Source organism: Strix aluco, chromosome 26, assembly GCF_031877795.1.
Source record: "Strix aluco isolate bStrAlu1 chromosome 26, bStrAlu1.hap1, whole genome shotgun sequence".
NCBI lineage: Eukaryota > Metazoa > Chordata > Aves > Strigiformes > Strigidae > Strix > Strix aluco.
In genome coordinates this window covers 6,497,079-6,519,700 of record NC_133956.1, presented here as the reverse complement: position 1 = coordinate 6,519,700, position 22,622 = coordinate 6,497,079, and the positions used below count along the sequence as shown (strand labels likewise).

Sequence of the window (22,622 nt, the reverse complement as noted above, 5' to 3'; positions counted from 1 at the left end):
CCGTGTCCTGACCGTGCCCCACCACCCGCAGACTACGGGCAGCACCTGCCCCCCCCTCCTTGGGGCTGCCATGGGGTGGGCACACACCTGCCGTCCCCAGCTCTGCCCTGCCTCAGTTTCCCCATATCCCACACCCTTCGGCCCCCCCGCACCAGCGGTGCAGAGACCATACACAACTCATGACACAACTGACCCAGTGCGCTCTCCCCATCTGTGACCCTACCCAACCTGACCCTCCGTGACCAGGGGATCCGGGCAGAGGTTGGTGGCCAGTGACGAGTTACGGGTGGCCGGGACGAGGTGGCCGCTGGCAGCGCTGCCGAGGAGTATTTCTGGAGCGCGGTTGTGCTCTTTCCAATCATGTGATGAGGACATTATTTAAGGCGGTTGCGAGGCCGGCAGGCAGCTGCGAGCTGGGCGGTGCAGAGCCACGCTCACAGCCGGCCGGACCCCCGGGCCCCCCCATACACGTGTGCGGCTCTGTCCCCCCCTGCACCCCCTCACCATGGTCGATGCCTTCGTGGGCACCTGGAAGCTGGTGGATACGACCAATTTCGATGAATACATGAAGGCATTGGGTGAGTAGGGGGGGTCTGCGGGGGGGGGGGGGGTGGCTGGAGTCAGAACATCACTCCCCCCTTTTTTTTTTAAACACTGCCCCCCCCCCCCCAGCTGACTGGCTGAGCCCTCCAGCACACGGGGCTCTGGCTGGGGGGAGGCTGCAGGCGGTGGGGGGGTCGCTGCTGCCTGTGGGGGTGGTTTATGGGGGAGCTCTGGGGCTTTGTGCCCGGGGCTGTGGGCTGGGTAAGGGGGTCTCGTCCTTCCCCTGCCCCCCCCCCGGGGGGCAGCTCTTGATGGAGGGAGGGGATGGTCCTGCCAGGGTGCAGGGAGCCGCCCGGGACCCCTCCAGCCTCCATCTATCGCCCCCCACAAAGCCCCCATCAGGCAGCCTCTGCCCCTGTGCAGCTCCTGGGCAGGGGGGGTACCCCCTCAAAGAGCAGTCCCGGGGAGGGTGACACCAGTGCCCCCCAACTCCACCCAGCCCCGGAGCTAGTGGGTGCCTGTGCAGGATCTGTCCCCGAGCAATGGCAGCGTTCCCAGGCCCCCCCCCTCCGCTGGAGGCCCCCCCCCAAGCACAGTGAGCACACACGGGGCCCCCCCAGACAGTGGGGGGGACCAATTTTGGGGTTCACCCCCCCCATCATGGAGAGGAAGAGCTCCAGGGTGATGCCCCTCCACACGCCCTCAGCCCCCCCCAACCTTGCACCCCCCAGGTGTGGGCTTTGCCACCCGGCAGATGGCCGGCCTCACCAAACCCACCACCATCATCACGGTGGAGGGCGACAAGATCACGGTGAAGACCCAAAGCACCTTCAAGAACACGGAGATCAGCTTCAAGCTGGGCGAGGAGTTTGACGAGACCACGGCAGACGACAGGCACGTCAAGGTGAGCCCCCAGCGCTGCCCCCCCCGGTGCCAGACCCCCCAGAAAGGGTCTGTGGGTTCTGCCGGGTCCAGCCACCAGCTCTCGGCTCTGGGGCTCCATCCTTTTGCTTATGGAAGGGTAAAAAACTGCCCCCCGGGGTTGGTGCTCAAGCCTGGGCTCACCCAGCCACCCCACCCACCCCCACCCCATTTTGCAGTGGGGTTTTCCCCCGGGGCGCAGCACAGGGCCGGGGCTGACAGGAAGGTTGTGCAAGAGCCGGGCTTGCAAACGCCAGCTGCCCGCCCGGGGTCTTGCTCAAGAGGAGGCGAGGGGAGGTGGTGGGGTGGCAGCGTTGTCCCCACTCCGGGGCGGAGAAGGGCACAAGGCGTCTTTGTTGAGCCCCCTCTTTGCTTCCCCCACAAAGCAGGCAGCTCTGCAGGCAGGGGCAACCCTGCCTGGCTGATGCCTCCGCGGGGTCCCTGGGGAGGCCAACACCTTCCAGGTCGGGGTGTTCCTCCCCCTAAAAGTAAAGAAAAAACCACCTCGAGATGGGTCAGAGCCTCTTTCAGGGCTTCTCCCACCCTGCAGAGACATTTTCCCTTGCAGGATGGATCCAACCCCTGCTTCTTCCTACGGGTCCCATGTAAATACTCCATGCACGGAGCAGCGGGCAGCCCCGTGCCCCCCACCCAGCCCAGGGGCACCTCAGGGGGGACCTTGGGGCTTGTTGGACACAAAATCCCTTCCCGGCTCCAAAGCAGCAAGAACAAGGGCTGGGCACAGAGCAAGGACGGGCTGAAAAGGGACGAGCGCGAGCAAGGCGACAGTGCCGGGCAGATACAGGGCAGCACGTCCCTGCCCGCAGCGCTGCCACCGCTCGCACCCGGCAGAGCTGGTGGAAACGGTCCCAAGCAGCAGAGACGTGTGACCCACTGTGAGCTCCTGCCCGCAGCCCGGGGACGTGCCCTTTGCGTGCCCCTCGGCCAGTGGCCAGAGGGCACATGACAGGGCAGCGGGGGCCAGGAAGGCTCCCTGAGCCACGGGGCTGCCCAGGATGGGGCAGGTGGGGTGTGCCACGCCGTGGGGTGCACTGAGTCTGTGGGGCACCCAACCTGTGGGGCACCCAGGATGTGTGGGGCACCCAAGTTGTGGGGATACTCTGGCTGTGGGGCACCCAAGCCATATGGGGGCACCCAAGCTCTGGAAGCACCTGAGCAGTGGGGACAACCCAGCTATGGGGAGACCTGAGTTCTGTGGGGCGGACCCCGAGCCACGGGGGGCACCCAAGCCTTGTGGGGACCTGGGCTGTGGGAACACCCGAGCAAGAGGCAGCACCCTGCTCTCGAGGAGCTGGGTGGGGGGCACAGGGCAGGATGGGGCTGGGCAGCCGGTGCTGCTGCCTGTCCCGGCACACCCCCCCCCGCCCGGCGGCCGTGCCCAGCCAGCTCCCACGCTAACCCTGGCACCGCCGGGCTCTCGGGGCTGAGTCAACACCAGCGGCTCTGCAAACAGCGGCCCCGGCGAGCAGAGGCGTGTTTGCCAGATCAGCCCCTTCAAAAACCCTTCCCAGGCCCTCCGGCTTCGGTTGAAAGCAGCAATACCTGCCCCACCTCTGCCATCCCCTCCGGCACCCCGAGCCAGCCAGCCGTGCTGGGGAGCGGCTGGGATCAGGTCCTGGCAGCCCCGGAGCAGGATGTGGCCCTGGGCAGGGCTCCCTGTGCTGGTCCCAGGTCAGGGAGAGCAGGGTCACCGTGACAGCACCCACAGAGGGGTTACTGGGGGGCAGCCCAGGCCGGGAGCCAGAGCAGGATGCGACCTGTGCTGAATGGGGCATCCGCAGCCTGGCCCTCAGCCCCGCGGGGCTCCAGGACAAGGACGGCCAGCATCATCCCCTCCGAGGGACAAAGCCCCCCCAGAGCCAAGAAACCCTGTGGAGGAGGGTAACAGCGGGTCTTGCTCTCTCCCCACAGTCCGTGGTCAAGCTAGATGGAGGCAAACTCGTCCACGTGCAGAAGTGGGAAGGGAAAGAGACATCGCTTGTCCGGGAGCTGAAGGATGGGAAATTAATTCTGGTAAGGAAATAGAAATGGTTTTAAATCGGGGCGGGGGGGTCAGCCCAGGACAGGGCAAGCCAGCAGCTGCACCAGCTCGGCACAGCTAACCCCCCCCCCCGCCATCTCTGTCACCAGACTCTCACCATGGGCAACGTTGTCTCCACCCGCACCTACGAGAAGGCGACATAGACGCCGTCCCCAGCCCGTCACCTGGTGCCACTTTCACCCCCCCGCATCGCCTCCGTCCTCACCCCACGCCGGGCACGGCTTACCCCGCTCTCGGTGGGCGCAGCACCCATGGGGGCTGCCTGCTGCCCCTGGCCCCATCGCCTCGTGGGGCTGCCTGGGGCTTGGGGGGAGGTTCCACAGTTTGGTTTTTTTTTTTATTAATGGGAAAACCCACATGGAAAAATAATAAAGGCCATGTTGTTACAGCTCTGTGATCAGTTTACTTGGGAAAAGGCTTTTTTGGCACGTGCTCACCCGTAGTGTGAAGCCACGCGGGTCACAGCCAGGCTGCGGGAGGAGTGGGGTGGGGGTTAAATCCAGCCCGGGCACTCTGGCAGTGATGGGGTTAAATGACCAGATCGCAGTAGCCTGAGGTTGTTACAGTTAGATTCCTGCTCTTGGGAGGGGGGGGGGGGAATATTAGCTCACTCCCCGGGCAGCTCTACCAGCAGTGGTCCAGGATCCCGCTGCCCTGGCACAGGTCGCTGCGCTCTGCCAAAGCATCAGCTGATGGCACCCGCCCGGCCGCGGGCGAGCCAGGAGTCAAGGTCACGAGCACTTCGGGTCTGGGTTTGGGAAGGGAACCGGCCCAAAAGGGGCGACTCGGCCAGGGGGAACTGGGGCAAGAAGCGCTGGAAAAGGCGAAGCAGAGGGAGACGGGGCAGGCTGCCTCCAGCAACCCCGAGGCCTCCTCCTGCTACGCCAACGGGTGACCACCAGCCCCACGCACCAGCCCCACTCTCGCTTCCCCTCCAGCCAGAAGCACCAGGAGTGACTCAGCTGCCCCCGTCACATCTCTGCTGTCACCACAGCCCGGAACAACCACAGCCCCAGCCCGCGAGGGCCCTGCCCTCTGCCACCCCTTCCCCCCTGACCTTCAGCTCCAGTTACAAGATTTATGCTCCAGTTGCTCCTTACCAGAAGGCACCAAGCTTCCCGAAGGGGTCACCTCATCCCACACCCCCTTCCCAGCCTGGGGAACTGCTGAAAACAGTCAGGACTTGGGGAAAAAAAAAAAAAAAAACAAATCTTTAATGCAGGTCTCATCCCTTCCCACAGCTATTTTTCCACTGCCCAAGGTGAACCGTGGAGCACACAAAAGAAAAGACCCAGTACAAAGTACAACTGGAGATTGGAGAGATTTTTTTTTCCATCACTTACCAAGGCAGCAAACACACCACAGTTAATGTTTACTTAAAATATCTCCGCTCCCCACTTTGCTCCTTACTTTCCGCTCCCGCTGTTTGCGGACACAAGGAGCGAGGCTGGGGGCAGGTTTGCAGACCAAAGCCAAGCCGGGCCCAGCGACCACCAGCCCCGTCCCGAGCACGGCTGCGCGGCTCCACCTCTCCCAGGCAGCTGGGTGGAGGCTGAGGGCATGCAGACTGGTGCTGCTGGCCACGCTGGCCAGGACAGTGCTGGCCAGGGCAACCGCCAGCGCTGGCAGCTCACCCAGCGAAACAGGAGGCTACAGGGTGGGAGAGGTGCTGAGCGAGAAGTGTAATTAGCTGATTTTGGCAGGAGAGCTTAACGGTGGGAGAAAACGGCAGCTCACGCCTAAGGTAACAGAGGACACTCGTACCAAAGTCAACACCTGTAACTCCGCGCGCCGAGCGATACTGATAGAAGGAAACTCCTTGTCCCTGGAGCGAGGGGAGCGCTGGTTTGGTTCTGCTCGCTCCTCGCGGGCTGCGCCAGGGACTCACAGCGCTGGTACCCCCGCCCGCTGCCCGCTCAGTCCCGGGTCTTCTTCTTATGCTTCTTTTTCTTCTTCTTCTTCTGAGCCTTGCTGGGCTTCCCCGAATGCTTGCTCCTCTTGCTGGCTGGCTGAGCCCCTTCGCTGTCCGAGTCCGAGCTGTCTGAGTCCGACTCGGAGGACTGCTTACTCTTGTGCTTCTTTTTCTTCTTCTTCTCCTAGCGAATGAAGGAAAACAAATACAAAGCCTTGCATGTGGGAAAACTGTCACCTCTGCTCACCAGGGCAGTGAGACACTTTCTGTAGCGAGTGCCTGTTCTGGCACGGAAAGCACACACCGCTTCTGCCCTGGCGAGCCAGGATCCAACCACCACTGTCGGTCCACAGCGGCCCTGGGCAGGGTAGGGCCGCTCTCAGAGCAGAGGGGGGTATCGAAATGTAAATCCAAGCCTGAAAACTGTTAGTCAAATCACCAGGAGAGAGTCCTTGCCATTGCTCCACAGTCAGAGCTTACTCCATTATTTAAGGCTGTTCTTCATTAATAGAGGTTGGCAGGATGACGCCTTTTCATGAAGGAAATGGGTTTCTAACAGCCAGCTGGACGTGAGCACCGTCCCGCAGCAGCCCCAGCCCCCAGGCTGCCAGGAAAGGAGCGGCGACGCGCTGAGCACTCCTGCCAACACGCCCTCTGCTCACAGCAAAGCCCAAGCCCAGCGATGCCAGTCAGAGTTTCTCACAGCCCTCCCTGGGGGGGGAGTGGGGGTGAGGAAAGTGCCCTTTTGCAAGCAGGAACTATTTGCACAATCCCCAAGCAGACTGCATCCCCTCCTGCTCCTGCAGCTTCCCACCCTCTCCCCGCCCCCCCCCCCCCCTCCCCGACCCCTGCACACACAGAGTCGGGGTGGGGGAGCAGCACTGAGCCCCCTGGGCCGTGTTTCTGCAAAGCCCTGAAGCAAAAGGCACACAGAGCTCAAGACCTGACATTTAGATGCAGAATAAGAACAGCTGGTGCTGGAATAAAGCTCATAAGGAACTTTGAAATGGATCTAAACTCGTGATTTTGAGGCATCTGACTAACTACCAAGCAGAGATTACTCTGAGGTGGGCACCACGGCACACCTTCCACTGGAACTGCAGCAGGCAGAGCATCCCAAACCAGGTAAAGACTACTTAATGCTGCAGTACAGCAATTTGCATATATTTCATCAGAAGGCAGTACTGGGGAGAGGACCTGATGTGCCTGTGCTGGCAGCACACGCAGCCCAGCTGCTAGCACTGCTCTGCCCGTTGCTTCACCCCCTTTCCAGTGAGGAGGAGGAGGAGAAGTGCTGGCCACAGCTCTCGGAAGCCAGCCGTGCCCTCTGAGAGCCAGGGCAGCCCGAGGGCTCGTGAGCCTCGCCAGAGCAGGCCAGCACTGGCCCAAGAGGTCTTGGAGCCAGGAACATGAGTGGCTCAGGCAGCGTGGTCGGCTTTTGTGCACAAATAAACATCCAAATCTGATCCCTGCACAACTCACCTTCCTCATTTTCTGAATACCTGCAAAACCATTGCATAGACCAACTCTTGGAACAAGATGGAAGATATTTTTTTCAGGTATATTTTAGGAAGATGCTTTGACAAAGAAATGATTGTCCTGCAAAAATCATGTATCTTCTCTAATGCCCCTTAGTTCTGGGAAGTAAAGGAAAGCAGCATGCAGGAGAGAGAGCCCATTAAAAAAAGTAATTTTAGTATTTTGCACATGCTTAATATAAAGCATTTCCAGATTGCTAAAATCAGTAAGGGTGCCAAGCCCAGCAACACTGGCCTCCAAGGAGGATCCACTGATCTCATCCACGGTCACATCAACATCAGAGAGACCTTCCTGTACAAACGGCTATTGTGAGCCTTCATTCTATTCAGGGACAAAGAGGACATAAGGGAAGAAGCAAAAGAGGGTTTCATGAAGCAGAGATGGGTCAGCAAGGCCACCCAAGCCTGTGCAACTGCCTGTGATAGGTTTAGCCACCACCAGTGAGGAATGCAACCCAGCGAGCAAAGCTTGCTGCTCTGACTAAACCATCTACCAGCATTTTTGCTTAAAGCAAGCTGCACCTCTCCGGTGACCCACGTGTGCTCACTGCTCTGGAATGGGTGCACCGGTAAGACTGGGCACAATCTTCCCCAAACTTGCTGCAACCCAGTATCCTATTCTCTTCTGTAGTTTAACTACACAGCCAGACACCAGTGACACACATACTACTGCCCGTAGAGCTAGGTGAGGTTTTATCCCCTAGACACAGCCCAGCTCCTTTCCCCCTGCACATGCTTTATCTTGACTGGATGTCTCTCCTGTAGACTGGTGCCATCCCGGGTTTGTAAAGCTGGGGTCAGAGCAAGCTCTCGAAGCAGCACATGAGGAAGGAGCCATGGCCATGGCACTGCCTCCTGCCCACCGCCTCCGGAGGGCCAAGCTCTCCCTCAGCAGCCGTAACAGCCTGCTGAGCCCGCGCCAGCGGGCAGGAGAAGCCCCGGGTGTTCACTTCAAGGCATCACTAGCCCAGGAAAAGGAGTCTTGGTAAGCCAGACAAAAAGCCAAATTTCCCTCCCCACCTCTCCGACTGAAAGAGGTTGAACGACGGTTTGTTCAGAGCATGGCTGTGCACAGGCTTTGGGGAGCAGCACAATGGGAGACTGACAGCGCTCGTGACAGTCCCAAACATAACACAAACGTGGTTTATGTTCGCTACGGAACGGAGTGTAATGGAAGAAGCCTGGATCCCCCAAGCCAACACCTTGGCGTATTTTCTTTGTCAAGTGTCCCCAGTGACCTCAAGGCCACCCTTGGGCTTGCAGAGAGCTCTACTGGGAGAGGTTTGCTCTAAGTGCCCCCTGCCTTGGCAGGGCTGTTAGTGCCACGCACTCATTTCGTGAGGAAGCAGAACGAAGCAGCAAGGCCAAGGGCACAGTTAGGCCAGTCACAGGACTAGAGGCAGGACAAGCCCTCCCTGGCCAGCTGCTGCGGACATCCACAGCCACCCTGGAAGCTAAGCCAAGGGAGAGAAACCAAACACAATTAGATGAAGGGAGCAGCAGTAATCAGCCACAGATACACAGGAGATACCTGTACAAAATCAGGATGACTGGTGTGGGCAAGTATTTCCAGCTGCTCCAACACGACCAGGCACGGCACAGACTGGCCATGGGAGCTAAAGGTCTGAACCCAGCGCTGACACCGGTCCAGCATGAGATACTCCTTCCTCCCTCGGGCACCCGCAGGTGCTGCCTTAGGCCTGTGACACACCCACCCCACCCAGGGGAAAAGAACCACCCTGGCTGGAAATGGATTGGAAAGCATCCACCTAAAGAAAACTCCTCCACAGAAGGAAGCCTGAGACAGGCATCATGTGCATATTCACCCAGAGGAAGCCATGCTAAGAAACCAGCACTCATCAGTTCGAAACAAAAGCCAGAAGCAGCTGCTAAGCACAGCATGAAAAATGAGGCAAAGGGGGGGGGGGGGGGGGTGTGGAAATCCCCTGCAGTAACTGACTTTTACTTCTCGACCCTGTATCATCATCTGCTGCAGGCCTGGAGATGCTCAGTAGCTCACCAAGGCAGATGAGCACATTAAAGCCAAGTCTGTGCCATATACAGGAGTGCATTAACAGCACAGGGCTGCTGGTAGCCCTCCAGTGCCACCCACAATCCTTCCTGGAAAGGCAAATTGTCTTAAAATTGCTTGGGGAAAAAGAAGTGTCCCAATGCAGAAAGAAGGCTGGGTTCCCCCCTCCTCCCCACAAGACATTTCTTCCATTAGCTTCAGCCACTTCCAGACAAGAGCAGTTTCCGTATGAGGATTAATATACTGGCTTACGGGAAGACAAGCCGAGACTGTCTACATTTCATTTAAAAACAACATACTCTCCCAGAAGAGTGGGGACAAAGAAGGCTCAGCTAAAGACATCAATTTAGCACAGATTGTGTCGCAGCACCAGATACAGGCTATCAATTAGGGACAACAAAGGAAGGGAGCTAGCAGCTTATTTAACGTGAAACAGAACAACTCTTTTAGGGAGGTGGAAGAGTAAAGACAATGCATGGCTTGGAGAGGAACATCAAGCAAAGATATTCAGTCATCTGGAACTGCAGGGAAGAGAGCAGGGGGTTGAGTTCACTCCACACCTAGCAGACCCATGGCAGGTATCAGTTTTTTGTAGCTCCACAACAGCACTATGATCATTGATGTCACCCAAAATTTGAGCATCTACATTTTTCTGTGGGACAATACCAGAGTCATTACAAAGTCCCCTACCCACAGATGAAGGGCAGAAGCAAACTCTAACAGTCTTTAGAAGAAGAGGATGATAAAGAGTTAAATCTTCTGGAGAAAGGGATGCAGCAAGGAGAATTTTCTCAAGCTTTTCCAGCCTGTGCACATGGTGAGAAAGTTTGACAAGACCTTAACAACTAGCAGGGTTTCATTCCAGAGCTTGGGAAACTTTCTCAGCATGTGAAGGCTGAAGGCAGGACAGGATGTCACACATGTTCCTCCAGGATTACGGGGGAAATGAAAGAACACACGTGGACATTGTGCTGGCAAAAAAAAAAAAACGACTGAGTCTTCCCTTTTTGGGGGCTTCTGCAGCCAAACTGCTCACACCAACACAGAAAAAGTACTTTCAGTGCAGTAGTGCAAGCACCAGAGCATATAAGCACACGCTGGTCTGCAAATACTGCAGGGAGTGAGCCAGCAACAGAAGAGTTTAGCATTTTCTGTAGCAGGAAGCAGGGCTGCTGTGAAATCATTCTGCGCAAGCAGCATCCTATTAGGCCACCGACTTCTTTAAACTCCAGCATCCTGGTACTGGGAGACAAGCACTCCGCTGGTTACCAGTTGACTCACCATTGCGCAAGCAGGAGCGTTTCTCTAGTTTACATATGGGAGGGCAGTGCCAAAGCAAAGGCCAGATTTCCGCCTCCAGCAACAGCAGCAAAGCCCCGCTGCACCCTGGGCATCAAATTGCTCTCCAGAACTGAGGGCTGCTGATGGATGAAGCTCCACTTGGCTCTCAGGCACACCCAGGCACTCCCCCAGAACTGCAAACACGGCATTTGTGTAAACACTTGGGAGTGGATTTCGCCCAAGCGGACTCAGTGTAAAGATGCAGAGAGGAACAACAGGTATGAAGACCTGCACGTTATCCTTGCGTGTCCTTTCCAATTTATGCAACAATTATAATTCCACCAAAACAGAACAAAACTTGCTTCGAAATCTCTCCTCTACAAAACCCACACTGGGAGCTGGCATGCAGAAGAGCAATAGGCTGGGTTAGTGCTGGTCTTCCTACTGCTCTAGTTAGTTTTCAAAAGCTGGCACTAAGAGGGGGCCACATCAGCACACCAGGCTCTCTCCTGTCCTTTGTAAGGAGAGTTGCTCAGGGCTATGCTTTAAGAATGTGACAACAGTTCATTCCTTCTAAAGGTATTTGATTTTGAGATAAGAGGGGAGCGTCCACAACTCTCCAAGAAGTTTAAATATTTTTCACTGGACCCTTTTGTCACTGTGGTCTCACTCAGAGACCTTATGTCTGTCCTTGTGAAAAATTAGAATGGATTTCCAGATATATATATATATATATATATATCTATCTCTATATATCTATCTATCTATATATATATATATCTTTCTGCATCTCCAGAGAGGGACCAGTAATCCTTCTAGGGCTTCTTTATTCTTAAAAAGAAAAAAAAAAATTCTTAAAAAGAAGAAAGCAAAATTCCATCACCCAGTGTAATTCCAAACAAGATTCATTACATAAATCTGAAGGTATTATTGCATCCCTTGTTTAAGGACCAGTGAGAATTATTCTGGTGAGAAGAATCCAGTCTATGGACGTTAAATAAACACAGAAAAGTTCAGAAAAGCACAGATAAGGCCAGTAAGAGAAAAGCATAGTGTGTGAAGAGCTGTGCCCCAAGCTCACGCCATGTAAGAACTCGTAAAACGAGTACCAGCTACAAGTGAGAAGGGACCAAGGCTTGATGAACTACAGGCCACTGAACGAACAGCAGTTCAGGTGGTGTGCTTTTTACACGAGGAGACAACATCTGCAAGCAGATTCCCTGGAAATCTTCTACGCTTTTTACACGGTGGGAGAAAGCAGCAAAGTCTGCTGAAAAGCCATCACAGGTGACACTATGCAATTCCAGTGACCGTCCCAAAACTACCCCAGGGATAAGTTAACCGATGTTTCTGAGCAGAAGATGGGACGCTTTTGTAGGATTTAAAGGGGTTACACTCCTGCTGTCACAACCGCAGATCTTTTCTCGAAAGACAAAAGAAAGAATCAGAAGGGCTCGTTTCTTCCCAGCACGCCTCCCTCCCACGCAAGCTCAGCACAGGCCCGCTGCCGCGTTCCCATAGGAGCTGCTTCACCCTGCGACCCAGAGAGAAGCGAGAGGCCGCAGCCACGGGCCCCGCAGCTGCCAGCAGCTCCCCACAGATCGCCGGGACTTCCGCACAGCGCTGCGACGGCGCCGCCTCTCCCTCAAATCCCTTCCCTTCTCGGGGATTACGGGAGGCAAGACAGTGCTCTGGAGCAGAGAGCTAACAGGGTGATCTGTCGCTAGAAAGATCTGTGCCCACAGTCACACCAGATGCCTGTGCCAGTGCAGAGACCCGAAGGCTAGAGCTGTCTCTTCATCCTGTAAAGGCTGTGGGGCTCAGGCAGGAGGGAAGTGAGGAACTGAGGGACCACTGGGAAGGCAAGGTGAGAAATGAGGAGGTGAGGACTGCAAAGTATCTCCGTAAGGAGAGGAACCTCTGGGGAGCGGAAAGAGCACTCAAACTGCAAGGAAGCATCAGATCAAGGAAACGGAAACTGCTGATCATGAACAACCAAAAATGTTAATACCATTGCTGTGACACTAAACGGATGCTCGGTAGCTAGCAGTTCCCTGCCTACTCATTTGAAAATACAAGCTCTACATTACAAGCACTGGCTAGGATGGGGTCAGCAAGGCAATTGTAACTAGGTAGACTGAGCTATTTCCACTTTGTGTAAATCCCTCTGGGGCTCCGGGCAAGCAGGGAAGCATATGGTGGCTCCCAGACAAGATCACAGCAGGCACTCCAGACAACAAGGGAGCTATTCATTTTGAGGATCCCACATCCTGCCTCCAAAAAGCTCAAAGTTTTATTTTCCAGCACTGGAAAACATCTGAAAACTTTTGATCTCCTCCTTGAGAAGGGAGAAGGATCAAAGGAACAAGCAAGATTTAAAGGAAGGCTGTTAATCCACAGACCCCCAACAAACTAGTAACAAATTCAGGACAGCGACCCACATATCCTGTAGTCCCAGCAGGGCAAGACTCCACAGGGAATCCCCAGGCTGGTGGATGGGCACTGATATGATAACAAGCTATTTGAGCACCTCTTAGTGTAATTTTTCCCCACAGCATTTAAACAACAGTTACATGAGCCTTTCCCAGACAAACCACCATCACTGCTGGAGGGAAGAGAACCCAAGGCCGGAGAAGCTAGCCCTGCCGAGGTGTTGCCCTCGGCCTGCTCTCATGTGGCACCACGGCAAGAGAGGAGCCCACCAGCCGGAGTCCAGAGAGGTCAGAGCCGCCATTAGCCTGGGACCCGAGGGACGGCGCGGTTCAGCCACGTGCTTCCGAGATCAGAACAGAAAGACCACCATGTGTATTTTCTGTTGCAGCGTAATGACACTCCGCAGACAAGTGCAAGCATTCTTGAGTGAAAGCCCACGCAGTGGGAAAGCAAAGCACATCTTGGGATGGAACCAGGCAACAGGATCTACGGTCAAGAGAGATCCCGTCCCTGCTACTGGGTCGGAGCCATCCAGAGCACTACTGAGCAAACAAGAAGCTGGAATTAGGTATGGAATCAACACTAACTTCATTTTGTAGGATTTGCCCTGACTGTAGGGCAAAAACAGGTCTGCCACAGGGCAGAGGCTGACACAAGGAAGGTCACAAAACACCTGGCTGGTGCAGTCACCACCTACAATCCCACAAACAGCCCCAGCTACTCCTCTCTCAAACAGGAGCGTACAAAGTGCCACAAACCACAATACCAGTGAAAAACACGACTGGAAGTGAGAATTCAGCTACCAGTGTCAGTCACTCCGGACTTGTCTGAGTGTTGCCATCAAAAGAGACTCCTCCATTCCCTGTTGCCAGCATCTGCAGTCTCTCCTACTAGCACCAGTGCTGGTTTAACTCCACACTGAGCCTGGGAGAACTAAGCCCTCAGAAGTTAGTTCTCACTATGCAATTGCTAACACGGTCCTCGTCCCTCTCCTATAAAAAGGAAATCCACCACCTTTGCTGCCTGTTGCCCCCCGCTCCAGGGATACAGACAGGCCGCAGGGCTGAAAAGAAAAAAAAAAAAAAGGGGGCTTTGGAAGTGTAATTAAAAGTTGGACGCCAGTTGTGAAGGGGCTGATGAAACAGTTTATTTACTGAAGCCTGCAACTGGAATACTCACTGGTGTATAAACGGACTGAGCAAACACTCCTGTTTTGGATTCAGGTCTCCCCTACATCGTATACCAGCATGCTCTGAAGCCAGAGTTCAAACACTGAACGTAAAAGGTCTCTTACCTCTTGACATTTTCACATAGACAAAAATTGCTTTAGAGCCTGGAAATGGAGTACACTCCCTCTGCAAACACAGCCAGCAATTTTCCCCTGGCCTGTGCAGATAAGCCTAGTCCCCGTCGCACCGGCTGGGTCGGGATACCCGCTGCAGCAGGGCATTCAGCTCAGATTACAGAGAGGTGTTAGGGCAAGAGCAGTGAGAAGGGAGGGGAAACAGGGTTATTGGCAAGAATCACAGAAATTCAGGAAACTGAAGCAATTTCTATAGAGCCTCACAAAGAGCAAGAAAAAAAATTCCTTTTCTCACTGTAAGAAATCTCTTTTGAGGAGTGTACATTATAGCACAAAACCATCTTAAAGACAGCTGAACAAGAATAAAGGGAGAAAGCGCAAGAATTAAAGTCTGCTGCAGAGATTCCTGTTTTGCTACAGAACCTGCACAAAACTGAGCCACCCTCTCAGCCCAGAACTGGTTACTCATAACCACGTTGCTATAGTAAATCACAGGTGTAACTATACAGAACAAATCATCTGGCTCACTTTTTCAGGCCAGCAGTAGGGCACCTCGTACCTTTTTCCTTTTTTTTGAAGAATCATCACCCATGCTGGTCTTTTTATCTCTTTCATACCCTGCTGCTGCCACCTCCTCTTCCTCCTCTTCTGGAATGAGGCTATATTTGGTACCTCCAGGCTGCACGAAACACTCCTTGGCAAAATGACCTGTAAAACAGTGTTTGAAGGAGCAACCCACTCCCTTTTTTTTTTTTTTTTTTAATAATTGCATTTCAGACACCTGAAGCACTGCCAGTGATCTTTTTGTTATTAGTCACAATAAGAGAATCTAGACTGTACGTTTTTTGTCCTGGCACTTCAACTACTTTAACATGCCCTGATTAAACAAACCAGGGAGCAAACATAACCCAGGTCATTCTGGGAAGATTAGTCAGAGAAAAGCTAAGACACTCGTGTCTGAACAGGGCAATTGGTAGAAACGTGTCTGTGCAAGGGCTTAAACAGCATGGAAAAGTGTGGGAAAGGGAGTAAACTGGTGTTATAGGCACCTGGTAAATGAGACCAAAAGCCACAAATATAGAGGAAATCAGCTCGTTCTGGTTCTACTCTGGAGACAAAGTTGACCTACTAACAGTTGCAGTGGAAACTGCAGATAGATAACAGCTGCCTGCCTGTTATGAGTAGGTATCTTCGTTAAAAAGCAGACTGGAAATATGCAGAATCCAGTTTAAAGTTTTAGGGGGTTGGTATTTTAAAGATAATTATCTACCACTAACAGAGAACCATATTCGCTATTCACCCTCTCCAGAATAGCATTAACTCCAGCTTAACTATTTATTCTAGGGCTAAATAACCTAAGACAAGTAGGGTGCAGCAAAATCTCCGTGTACAAAGAACTTTACGCCTCAGCAACTTGCAAAAAGCTACTGAAGAGGCATCACATAAACCAACTTCCTATTGCTGAACTAGGCAGAACACAAAAATTTCACCAGCTTAAAAAAGCCGAACAAGCACTAGTTTTCAGCTCTAAGACAGAGCTCACAAGCTAACACTGTGTTCCCAACAACTCGTCAGTGATTTCTACCAATGGTTCTTCATCATGAAATGATCTGGTGAAGATGTATGTTTATTTCTTAAAATGTAAAACTAGAATGAGACCTCAGCTCTAAGACACATTAACACAAATACTGCAAGAAGGGAACCTGTACTGCACCTGTACTCTGTAGGAGGGTTCTTTACATGAAGCTCGAAGGGGTGCGATTTTAAGAAACAAACCTTTATAAACAGAGTTCAGCTAAGTTCACAGATCTTATGAGGAGCAGCTGAGGGAACTGGGGGGGGTTAGTCTGGAGAAGAGGAGGCTGAGGGGAGACCTCATGGCCCTCTCCAACTCCCTGAAAGGAGGGTGCAGAGAGGGGGGATGAGTCTCTTGAGCCAAGGACCCAGCGCCAGGCCAAGAGGGAATGGCCTCAAGCTGCGCCAGGGCAGGGTCAGACTGGCTCTTAGGAAGGATTTCTTTGCAGAAGGGGTTGTTGGGCGTTGGAATGGGCTGCCCAGGGCAGGGGGGGAGTCCCCATCCCTGGAGGGGTTGAAGAGTCGGGTTGACCCAGCGCTGAGGGATCTGGTGGAGTTGGGAACGGTCAGTGTGAGGTTCATGGTTGGGCTGGAGGAGCTTCAAGGGCTTTTCCAACCGAGACAATTCTGTGATTCTAAGCCCTTCCTTTTTGTAACAAGTGATAGAAAATGTATTTCAGCAAAATTCAGTCCTTATACACGACCATGAGACAGATGTCAATACAATGCTATCTACAGGTCACCACCTGGTCAAACAAGGCAACGTCAAAAGACAACGCTGCACGAACATACCTTTGCAACCACACTTCTTGCACACAGTGTTCAAGACAGCTTCAAGCGTGATCTTCTGACTCGTGTAGTCTCTGAACGTGCGTTTTTTCCTCTCGTCCTGACTGGAAAGAAAAGGACAGTTCCATTTTCAATCCACCCTCCTCTTTAACCCTGTATATTTACATGGACACAATGTAAACACAATTTCTTTTCACGTGTTGCTCTAAAACCACCACTTACTCAGCTAAACCAAAGAATGGAGCTGACCACCCGCTCAATAGACTAAACCACATTGTTCACAGCATGTTACCTGTCATCATCTACTTTTGAGATTAATCGTCAGACAAACGTGGGGAGCTGCAGTTACATCCTTTATACCTACATCTATATTATGTATGTGAATATATACACCCATATATAACTGTACAGTATGAAAAGTAAATCAATTTTATTTGACCTGCAAGAGATGTCACAAAAAAAGGTAGAGAAGGAAGCTCTGAAACATCCGAGCGGTTAAGACTAAATTTCATAGTACGTGAAAGTGAGACAAATCCCCGGCTGGAATGAACAGTCCTTCCAGTACAAGTGCACAGCCACCACAATGCAGGAATGAAAATCCTGCCGTGGTGTGAAGGGCTGGAACTCCCTCGCAGCCTCCTCCAGCTCCTGCCTGCCTCTAGGCAGCACAACAAGGGAGCGCCTTCAGTCAACCCTCCCCCACACGTTGCTGGGGGACTCAGAGCCCCCCTCACCCTCCAGAGGAGGGGGGACCTAGAGCATAAGTATGGCAGGAAAGCCAGGAATGCAAGGCTGGGAAAAGCAGGCAGCAGCCACCTGTCTGATCTGTTATATTACGTTTAGGAGATTTACCTACTCAAGGGAAACATTGTTTGGATCGAGGTCTTTTCCCGTCCCTTGGTTAACAACCTTCATGGAGAGCGAAAGCTTCAGTTTGTCATCCTTCATCTGAAAGAGCAAGATGTGGAACAAGAGTAAATGACAGGGATGTTCATTAATACGCTGTCTCTGGGGGCCTATAGAGAAGGAAGGAAATCGTTGGTTCACAAAGAGCAACTCAAAGGATACTACATGGAGGTGCTTCTGTTGTTATTTTGTAGCTGCATTTCGCATACCCTAGCTCACAAACCAGCTACCTCGGTAATTAGACAAGCTCGAACTAAAGGTCTGTTCAGATTAACATTCTGCTTTCAACCAAACCTAAGAGCTGTAGAAGAAAGTGCACATTTGGAAGCTTTGCTGTAATTCTCAAATCATCCATCCCCAGGACAGTTCCCCCTAACCAGTAGTTTGGCCAAGCTGCATCCTGAAAAACAAAAGTTTATATCCTTTTTCCTGTTTTGATCCTCTTATGAGACTAAAAATGTTTTAAGTATCTCTATTAGGGGCTTACTCTTTTCTGAATCCTAGTAAGTCCTTGATTATCACTTTAGAAGCAAGAGCAAAAGCTGCATGTTTGGGGTTTTTTTGAAGACTTTCTTACAACTTTCTGCATTTTCACCAATGCTGCTATTGAGGGTATTTCAGTTTTGTCTGTTTTTGACATCCATGCAGTTATTTGCAGGCAATTTAGCAATGAACTCTTCCACTGCTCACCTCTCCAACAGGCTTCTGCCCCTTGCCTTTACAGTAAAGAAGCCAGGAGCCCAACAATTGTGTTCCAGATAAAGAAAAGAGTGATTTAATGGAAATTTATACAAACAAAATTTTAAAAAAAGCACAGCACAGATGGCTAAAAAGAATCCGTGAAGCCTTTCATAGTTTTTCTATGCTGTGTAAATAAGACCAAGTTTCTCCACTCATTTCCCTCATCTCTCACAAAATTAAGTCCTTGTTTTGTACATCCACCTGATTATCTTCTTTCAAAAAAATGCAAAGCATTTATGGCCAAATCCTGTGCAACTTTGAACTGAATCCTTCCATGTTGAGCCCAGTCAGCTTGCTTTGTTTCCATGCCTCACCAGAGCAAAAATCTTCATTTTTTGTTCCAAGTAATCTTTAAATACAGACGATATGCCTATTGTCACATCTTCTGCAGAAGAAAAAGCAATGCAGATTGTAGAGGGGGGGGAAATGTATAATCCTCTTACTTCAAAACAAACAAAAAGCCTCTGTATTTCCTGTTGAGCATAATTCACTGACACCGAAACCTTCTTAAAAACAAAAATCTCAGCTTCTTCTAAGAATGCACCTGTCTCTCAAAACAGTTAATGAACTGTGTTTATATCAGCTCTTATCTTGGGATGGTCTCAAATTGTTCATTTAGCCACCAAATCACAGTTAAGTTGATACAAGCTGCAAAGGGGCATGTGGGGGCAGAAAAGGAAGCATTTGGTTGCTTTTAAGCCAAAAGCTTGTATGAATTCCCTTTCTCTGAACTGCACTGTTGCAAGTCACAGAAGTGATGTGCCCAAAGTCACATCTGGAGGTAAAGAGAATTCACTTGTCTATAAAACAGAGCCCGTCAAACCCCAACAAAGAGACAGGAACGCACAGCCTCTGCACACAGAAGTTCTCAGGGGTTTTGCAGTACATTTTATCTACACTAAAGAAACAAGAATTAACATTACCTCTTTTCCAATAAGCTTCACCCATACTTTGTCTCCAACATCTACTATCTCTGAGGGTTTATCCACACGGCAGGAAGACATGTGAGTCTTATGGACAAGGCCTGGTCAACGTTTTGGAAGAGAAGAAAGGGAAAAAATAAAGACAAGTCTCCACTGAATTTCAGTTTTGCTGTCTAGGACAGCAGTCTCCACAGTGGGGTGGATGTGAGAGAATCCTTTGGGGTGTGGGAAGAAAATATTTTTGTATTATTAATAAATAGAATTAAAAAAAATAATAGTGCTTATTTTATCTTTAGCTCTTCCTTTTTTAATTTCTGAGTATTTTATAGTGTACATAACATTAGTAACATTATATATTATAATGTGTATACGAACAGTACATGTATATAACTTGTAAATAATATATATATATTGGGGGGAGCATGGTCAAAATTTTTTTCAATAGGGTTAACTGATTTTAACGGATCGTGCGCTGGGGGTGCACAATCAAAAACGTCTGGAGACCACTGCTCTGGGAGACAAGGACCATATTCAGCAGTTGTCCTGAGCAAACTCACCATTTCTTTCCTCCAGTACATTATGCAGGTGAGAATCAACTAGCTGCATGAATCAAACATGTAAAAGCTCATCAAGATCTGCTCCAAATTAACTCAGAGAACAGGCCCCCAAAGCAATGTCTTTGTGCTCAGAAGGTGCCCACACAGAAAACTGCAGCAGGCACTAACACCTCTCCCCTCCTGCTTATCCTCTGAGGCCACCCCAAGCACCGCAGAACAAAGAGCCCATTTCACGCATCAGCAACACAGTACTTTGCTGGCAAAGTCTGAAGCATGAAACAGCAAGGCTGCCCCGATCTCCCGTGCCTGCAAGGTCACACAGCCCCAGAATTGTATTTTTAATTTGTACGAATGACATGTGGGCCACAGGGTTATACAAGAGAGGATAAATATGTTAACACCTTGCTGTTCAAGCTTGTATTTCAGAGCTTGTTTGTGTCTCAAAGCGACTTCCCTCCAGCAGCCACGCTTCCGTCCAAAAACTTTTCTTAGAATTGGCTCTACAGTGACTGGGCACTTCAAGAGGAGAGCGGGGAAGGGGTTATTTGTGGGCCTACCAGCATCTGCCATAAGCTGCTTCTTTCATAAAATGAGGTTGTTTGACTTCACAGGTTTCCCACAAACGTAGACAGAGCTTTAAGTCAGCTTTTCTGGTTTATTTTTCGGTTGAGCTTCATTCCAGAGTTTTTTACTTAACTCATTTATAAAAGAAGTTGGGCAAACTATCTAATTGTAGAAAGTTTCTATGGTTTGTTCAATACCTTAACATGATTCTCTAAAATATCCTGAAGTTACCAAAAAAGCCCTCTGAGTCTTTTTGGTATTCATGCAAACACACCATCACATTCTAAATACTTCCCGAGAACCTCAATTTCTTCCTAATTTAGAAAAAAAATCCCTTTTCTGAGATTTTTCTAAAAGCTAGCAAGCCTTTAATTCCAAGGATGACTGCTTGGCTCAAACACACCAACATGCAACTATGCCTGAAGAAAATTAGAGAAACAAACCTTGTTTCCTGCAGCCTGGGATTTTTATAAATGCCCCATATTCTGTCACTGTAGCAACCTGTGAAGAAAATCAACACAACATCTACACGAAAACCCTTCACAGAACACCTGCTTTCGAACCACGTGTTAGAATACGCACAAAAAGCCTACACAGTTCTGCTTTCCTTCAGTTTTAGATTTCAGGGCAGGTTAGACACTGCAATGCTTGATAACTCTGAAGAGCTGTGATCAGCCAACAACTCCTATGTTATTTAGATAAGCATCTTACATGTATGTGCATATACTACATGTATGTACATAAAGACACAGATGGGCGTGTATATACGTGGTACAGAACTGTCAGTTACCCACAGAATCACACAGAATCATCACGGTTGGAAAGGACCTTGAAGATCATCCAGTCCAACCGTTAACCCAGCACCGACAGATCCCAACTCCACCAGATCCCTCAGCGCTGGGTCAACCCGACTCTTCAACCCCTCCAGGGATGGGGACTCCCCCCCTGCCCTGGGCAGCCCATTCCAATGCCCAACAACCCCTTCTGCAAAGAAATACTTCCTAATATCTAGTCTAAACCTTCCCTAGCACAACTTGAGGCCATTACCTCTTGTCCTATCACTTATTACTTGGTTAAAGAGGCTCATCCCCAGCTTTCTGCAAAAAAACTTTTCTACCCAAACTGTCACTGAACTAAGCAGCGACTAAAACACCAAAATAGAGCCAAACAAGCACGCCGCAGGCCATAACGCCTCCCAGAGCCCCGGCCACAGGCAGCAGCCCCACACACCTCTCCCTGGAAGATGGCGTAGAGCTCGGGCAGCGCCTCCATCGCCGCAGGCCTCAGGGGGTCCAGGTGAGATGCTCCAAGGGTCCCACCAACGCCGGCTGAATTCACCCCAGGCTACCGCGTATTGACCACCTGAGTTCAGATCGATGCCTTGAAGAGAAATATTTAATTATGATACAGAGACATGATTACTTGTTTTAAGACTTATTTACTTACTTCTAGCAAGTTATAGTATTACTTACAGTATTTTTTAACATTGCTAAGAATCCTGCTTGCCCAGACTGTTCTGTGGAATTTTTACCAAGGACTGCTGTGTCCATCAAAACAAAGCAGTTTACTGTGAAAATCTACCAAGAACTGCAGTATTCAGCAAAATATCATGTTTTTGTCCTTGAAGAACAGGTGTGCTCTAACTAGTTGGGCCTCGGTAATGAGTAAAGATAGCCATGTACGGATGGTAAAAGTTTCACTGGTTCCCTTAAATAAGACAGGATGAGTAAACCAGCTGAAAAACATTTTTGTTGTTCAAGAAATTGGCTAAGAGAATCTGCGCATGCTCCGGGGGAAAAAACAAGGTGAGAAAGACTACGAGCCTTCCTCCCAAAGATCCCTGAAGACACCCACCAAGAGGGAATGCGCAGGTGCAAAAAGAACATAAACTGTTGATATCAGCCTTTCGAACTAACCCAGCCTCACTCATGCATATGGATGTTTGTGTTATATAATCGAGTGAATATGTATATCCACACCCTATTAATTTTTGGTAAAATGTGCGGTGGGTGTGCAAGCTTTGTGGAGAAATCCCCTTGCACCCCGGCGCCGCAGTAAACATACCTGCTGTATAACTCTATTTGATTTGTAGAGTCTGCTTTCCGCAAATCAATGAACGCGTGCAGCTGCCCGCGGCCAGACCTATGAGCAGGCACCGGGGTTATTTCATCTTGGCTACGACCCAGCAGCGCGCCCCGCCGGTCTCCGCCCTCAGGCCGCGGGGGTCCGGCGGCTCACGCCGGCGCGGGGGACTGAGGAGGGCGGCCGGGCCGGACCCGAGCTGGAGGCCGCGGTACCAGCCCGGCGCAGCCCGACCGGGACCGGCGCGGTGAGGCGGGACGGCCCCTGCCCAGCGGCCGCGGGGAAGCCGGGACCCGTCAGTGCCCAGCGCGGCACCACGTAACCGCCGCCATCACCCTCCCTCTCCGGCCGCCGCCATTATTGCTTCCTCCACACCCCCCTCACTTGAGGCGCTCCTCCATTCCGCCAATCGCCGCGCGCAATGCTGGCGGGCGGGCAGTTCCCAGCCAGTCAGCACCGC

General features: G+C 51.4%; 2 protein-coding genes across 3 annotated transcripts; one reads left to right on the top strand and one right to left on the bottom strand.

Moving 5' to 3' along the window:
- Positions 1 to 392: 392 nt before the first annotated feature.
- Positions 393 to 3,914, top strand: FABP3 (fatty acid binding protein 3). The gene is made up of 4 exons (XM_074807437.1): positions 393 to 578; positions 1,275 to 1,447; positions 3,397 to 3,498; positions 3,616 to 3,914. Exons 1-4 carry the CDS (start codon positions 506 to 508, stop codon positions 3,667 to 3,669), a joined length of 402 nt encoding a protein of 133 aa, XP_074663538.1. The 5' UTR covers positions 393 to 505; the 3' UTR covers positions 3,670 to 3,914.
- A 918-nt stretch (positions 3,915 to 4,832) lies between these two features.
- Positions 4,833 to 22,543, bottom strand: ZCCHC17 (zinc finger CCHC-type containing 17). Of its 2 annotated transcripts, XM_074807435.1 has the most exons (8): positions 22,145 to 22,543; positions 21,311 to 21,460; positions 20,524 to 20,581; positions 18,960 to 19,060; positions 17,246 to 17,337; positions 16,393 to 16,493; positions 14,585 to 14,733; positions 4,833 to 5,622 (listed from the first exon to the last, which is right to left on the bottom strand). In XM_074807435.1, exons 2-8 carry the CDS (start codon positions 21,350 to 21,352, stop codon positions 5,443 to 5,445), a joined length of 723 nt encoding a protein of 240 aa, XP_074663536.1. In that variant the 5' UTR covers positions 21,353 to 21,460; positions 22,145 to 22,543; the 3' UTR covers positions 4,833 to 5,442. The 2 variants fall into 2 exon arrangements, with proteins under 2 accessions (XP_074663536.1, XP_074663537.1); XM_074807436.1 differs by lacking the exons at positions 18,960 to 19,060; positions 20,524 to 20,581.
- Between the last annotated feature and the right edge of the window lie 79 nt (positions 22,544 to 22,622).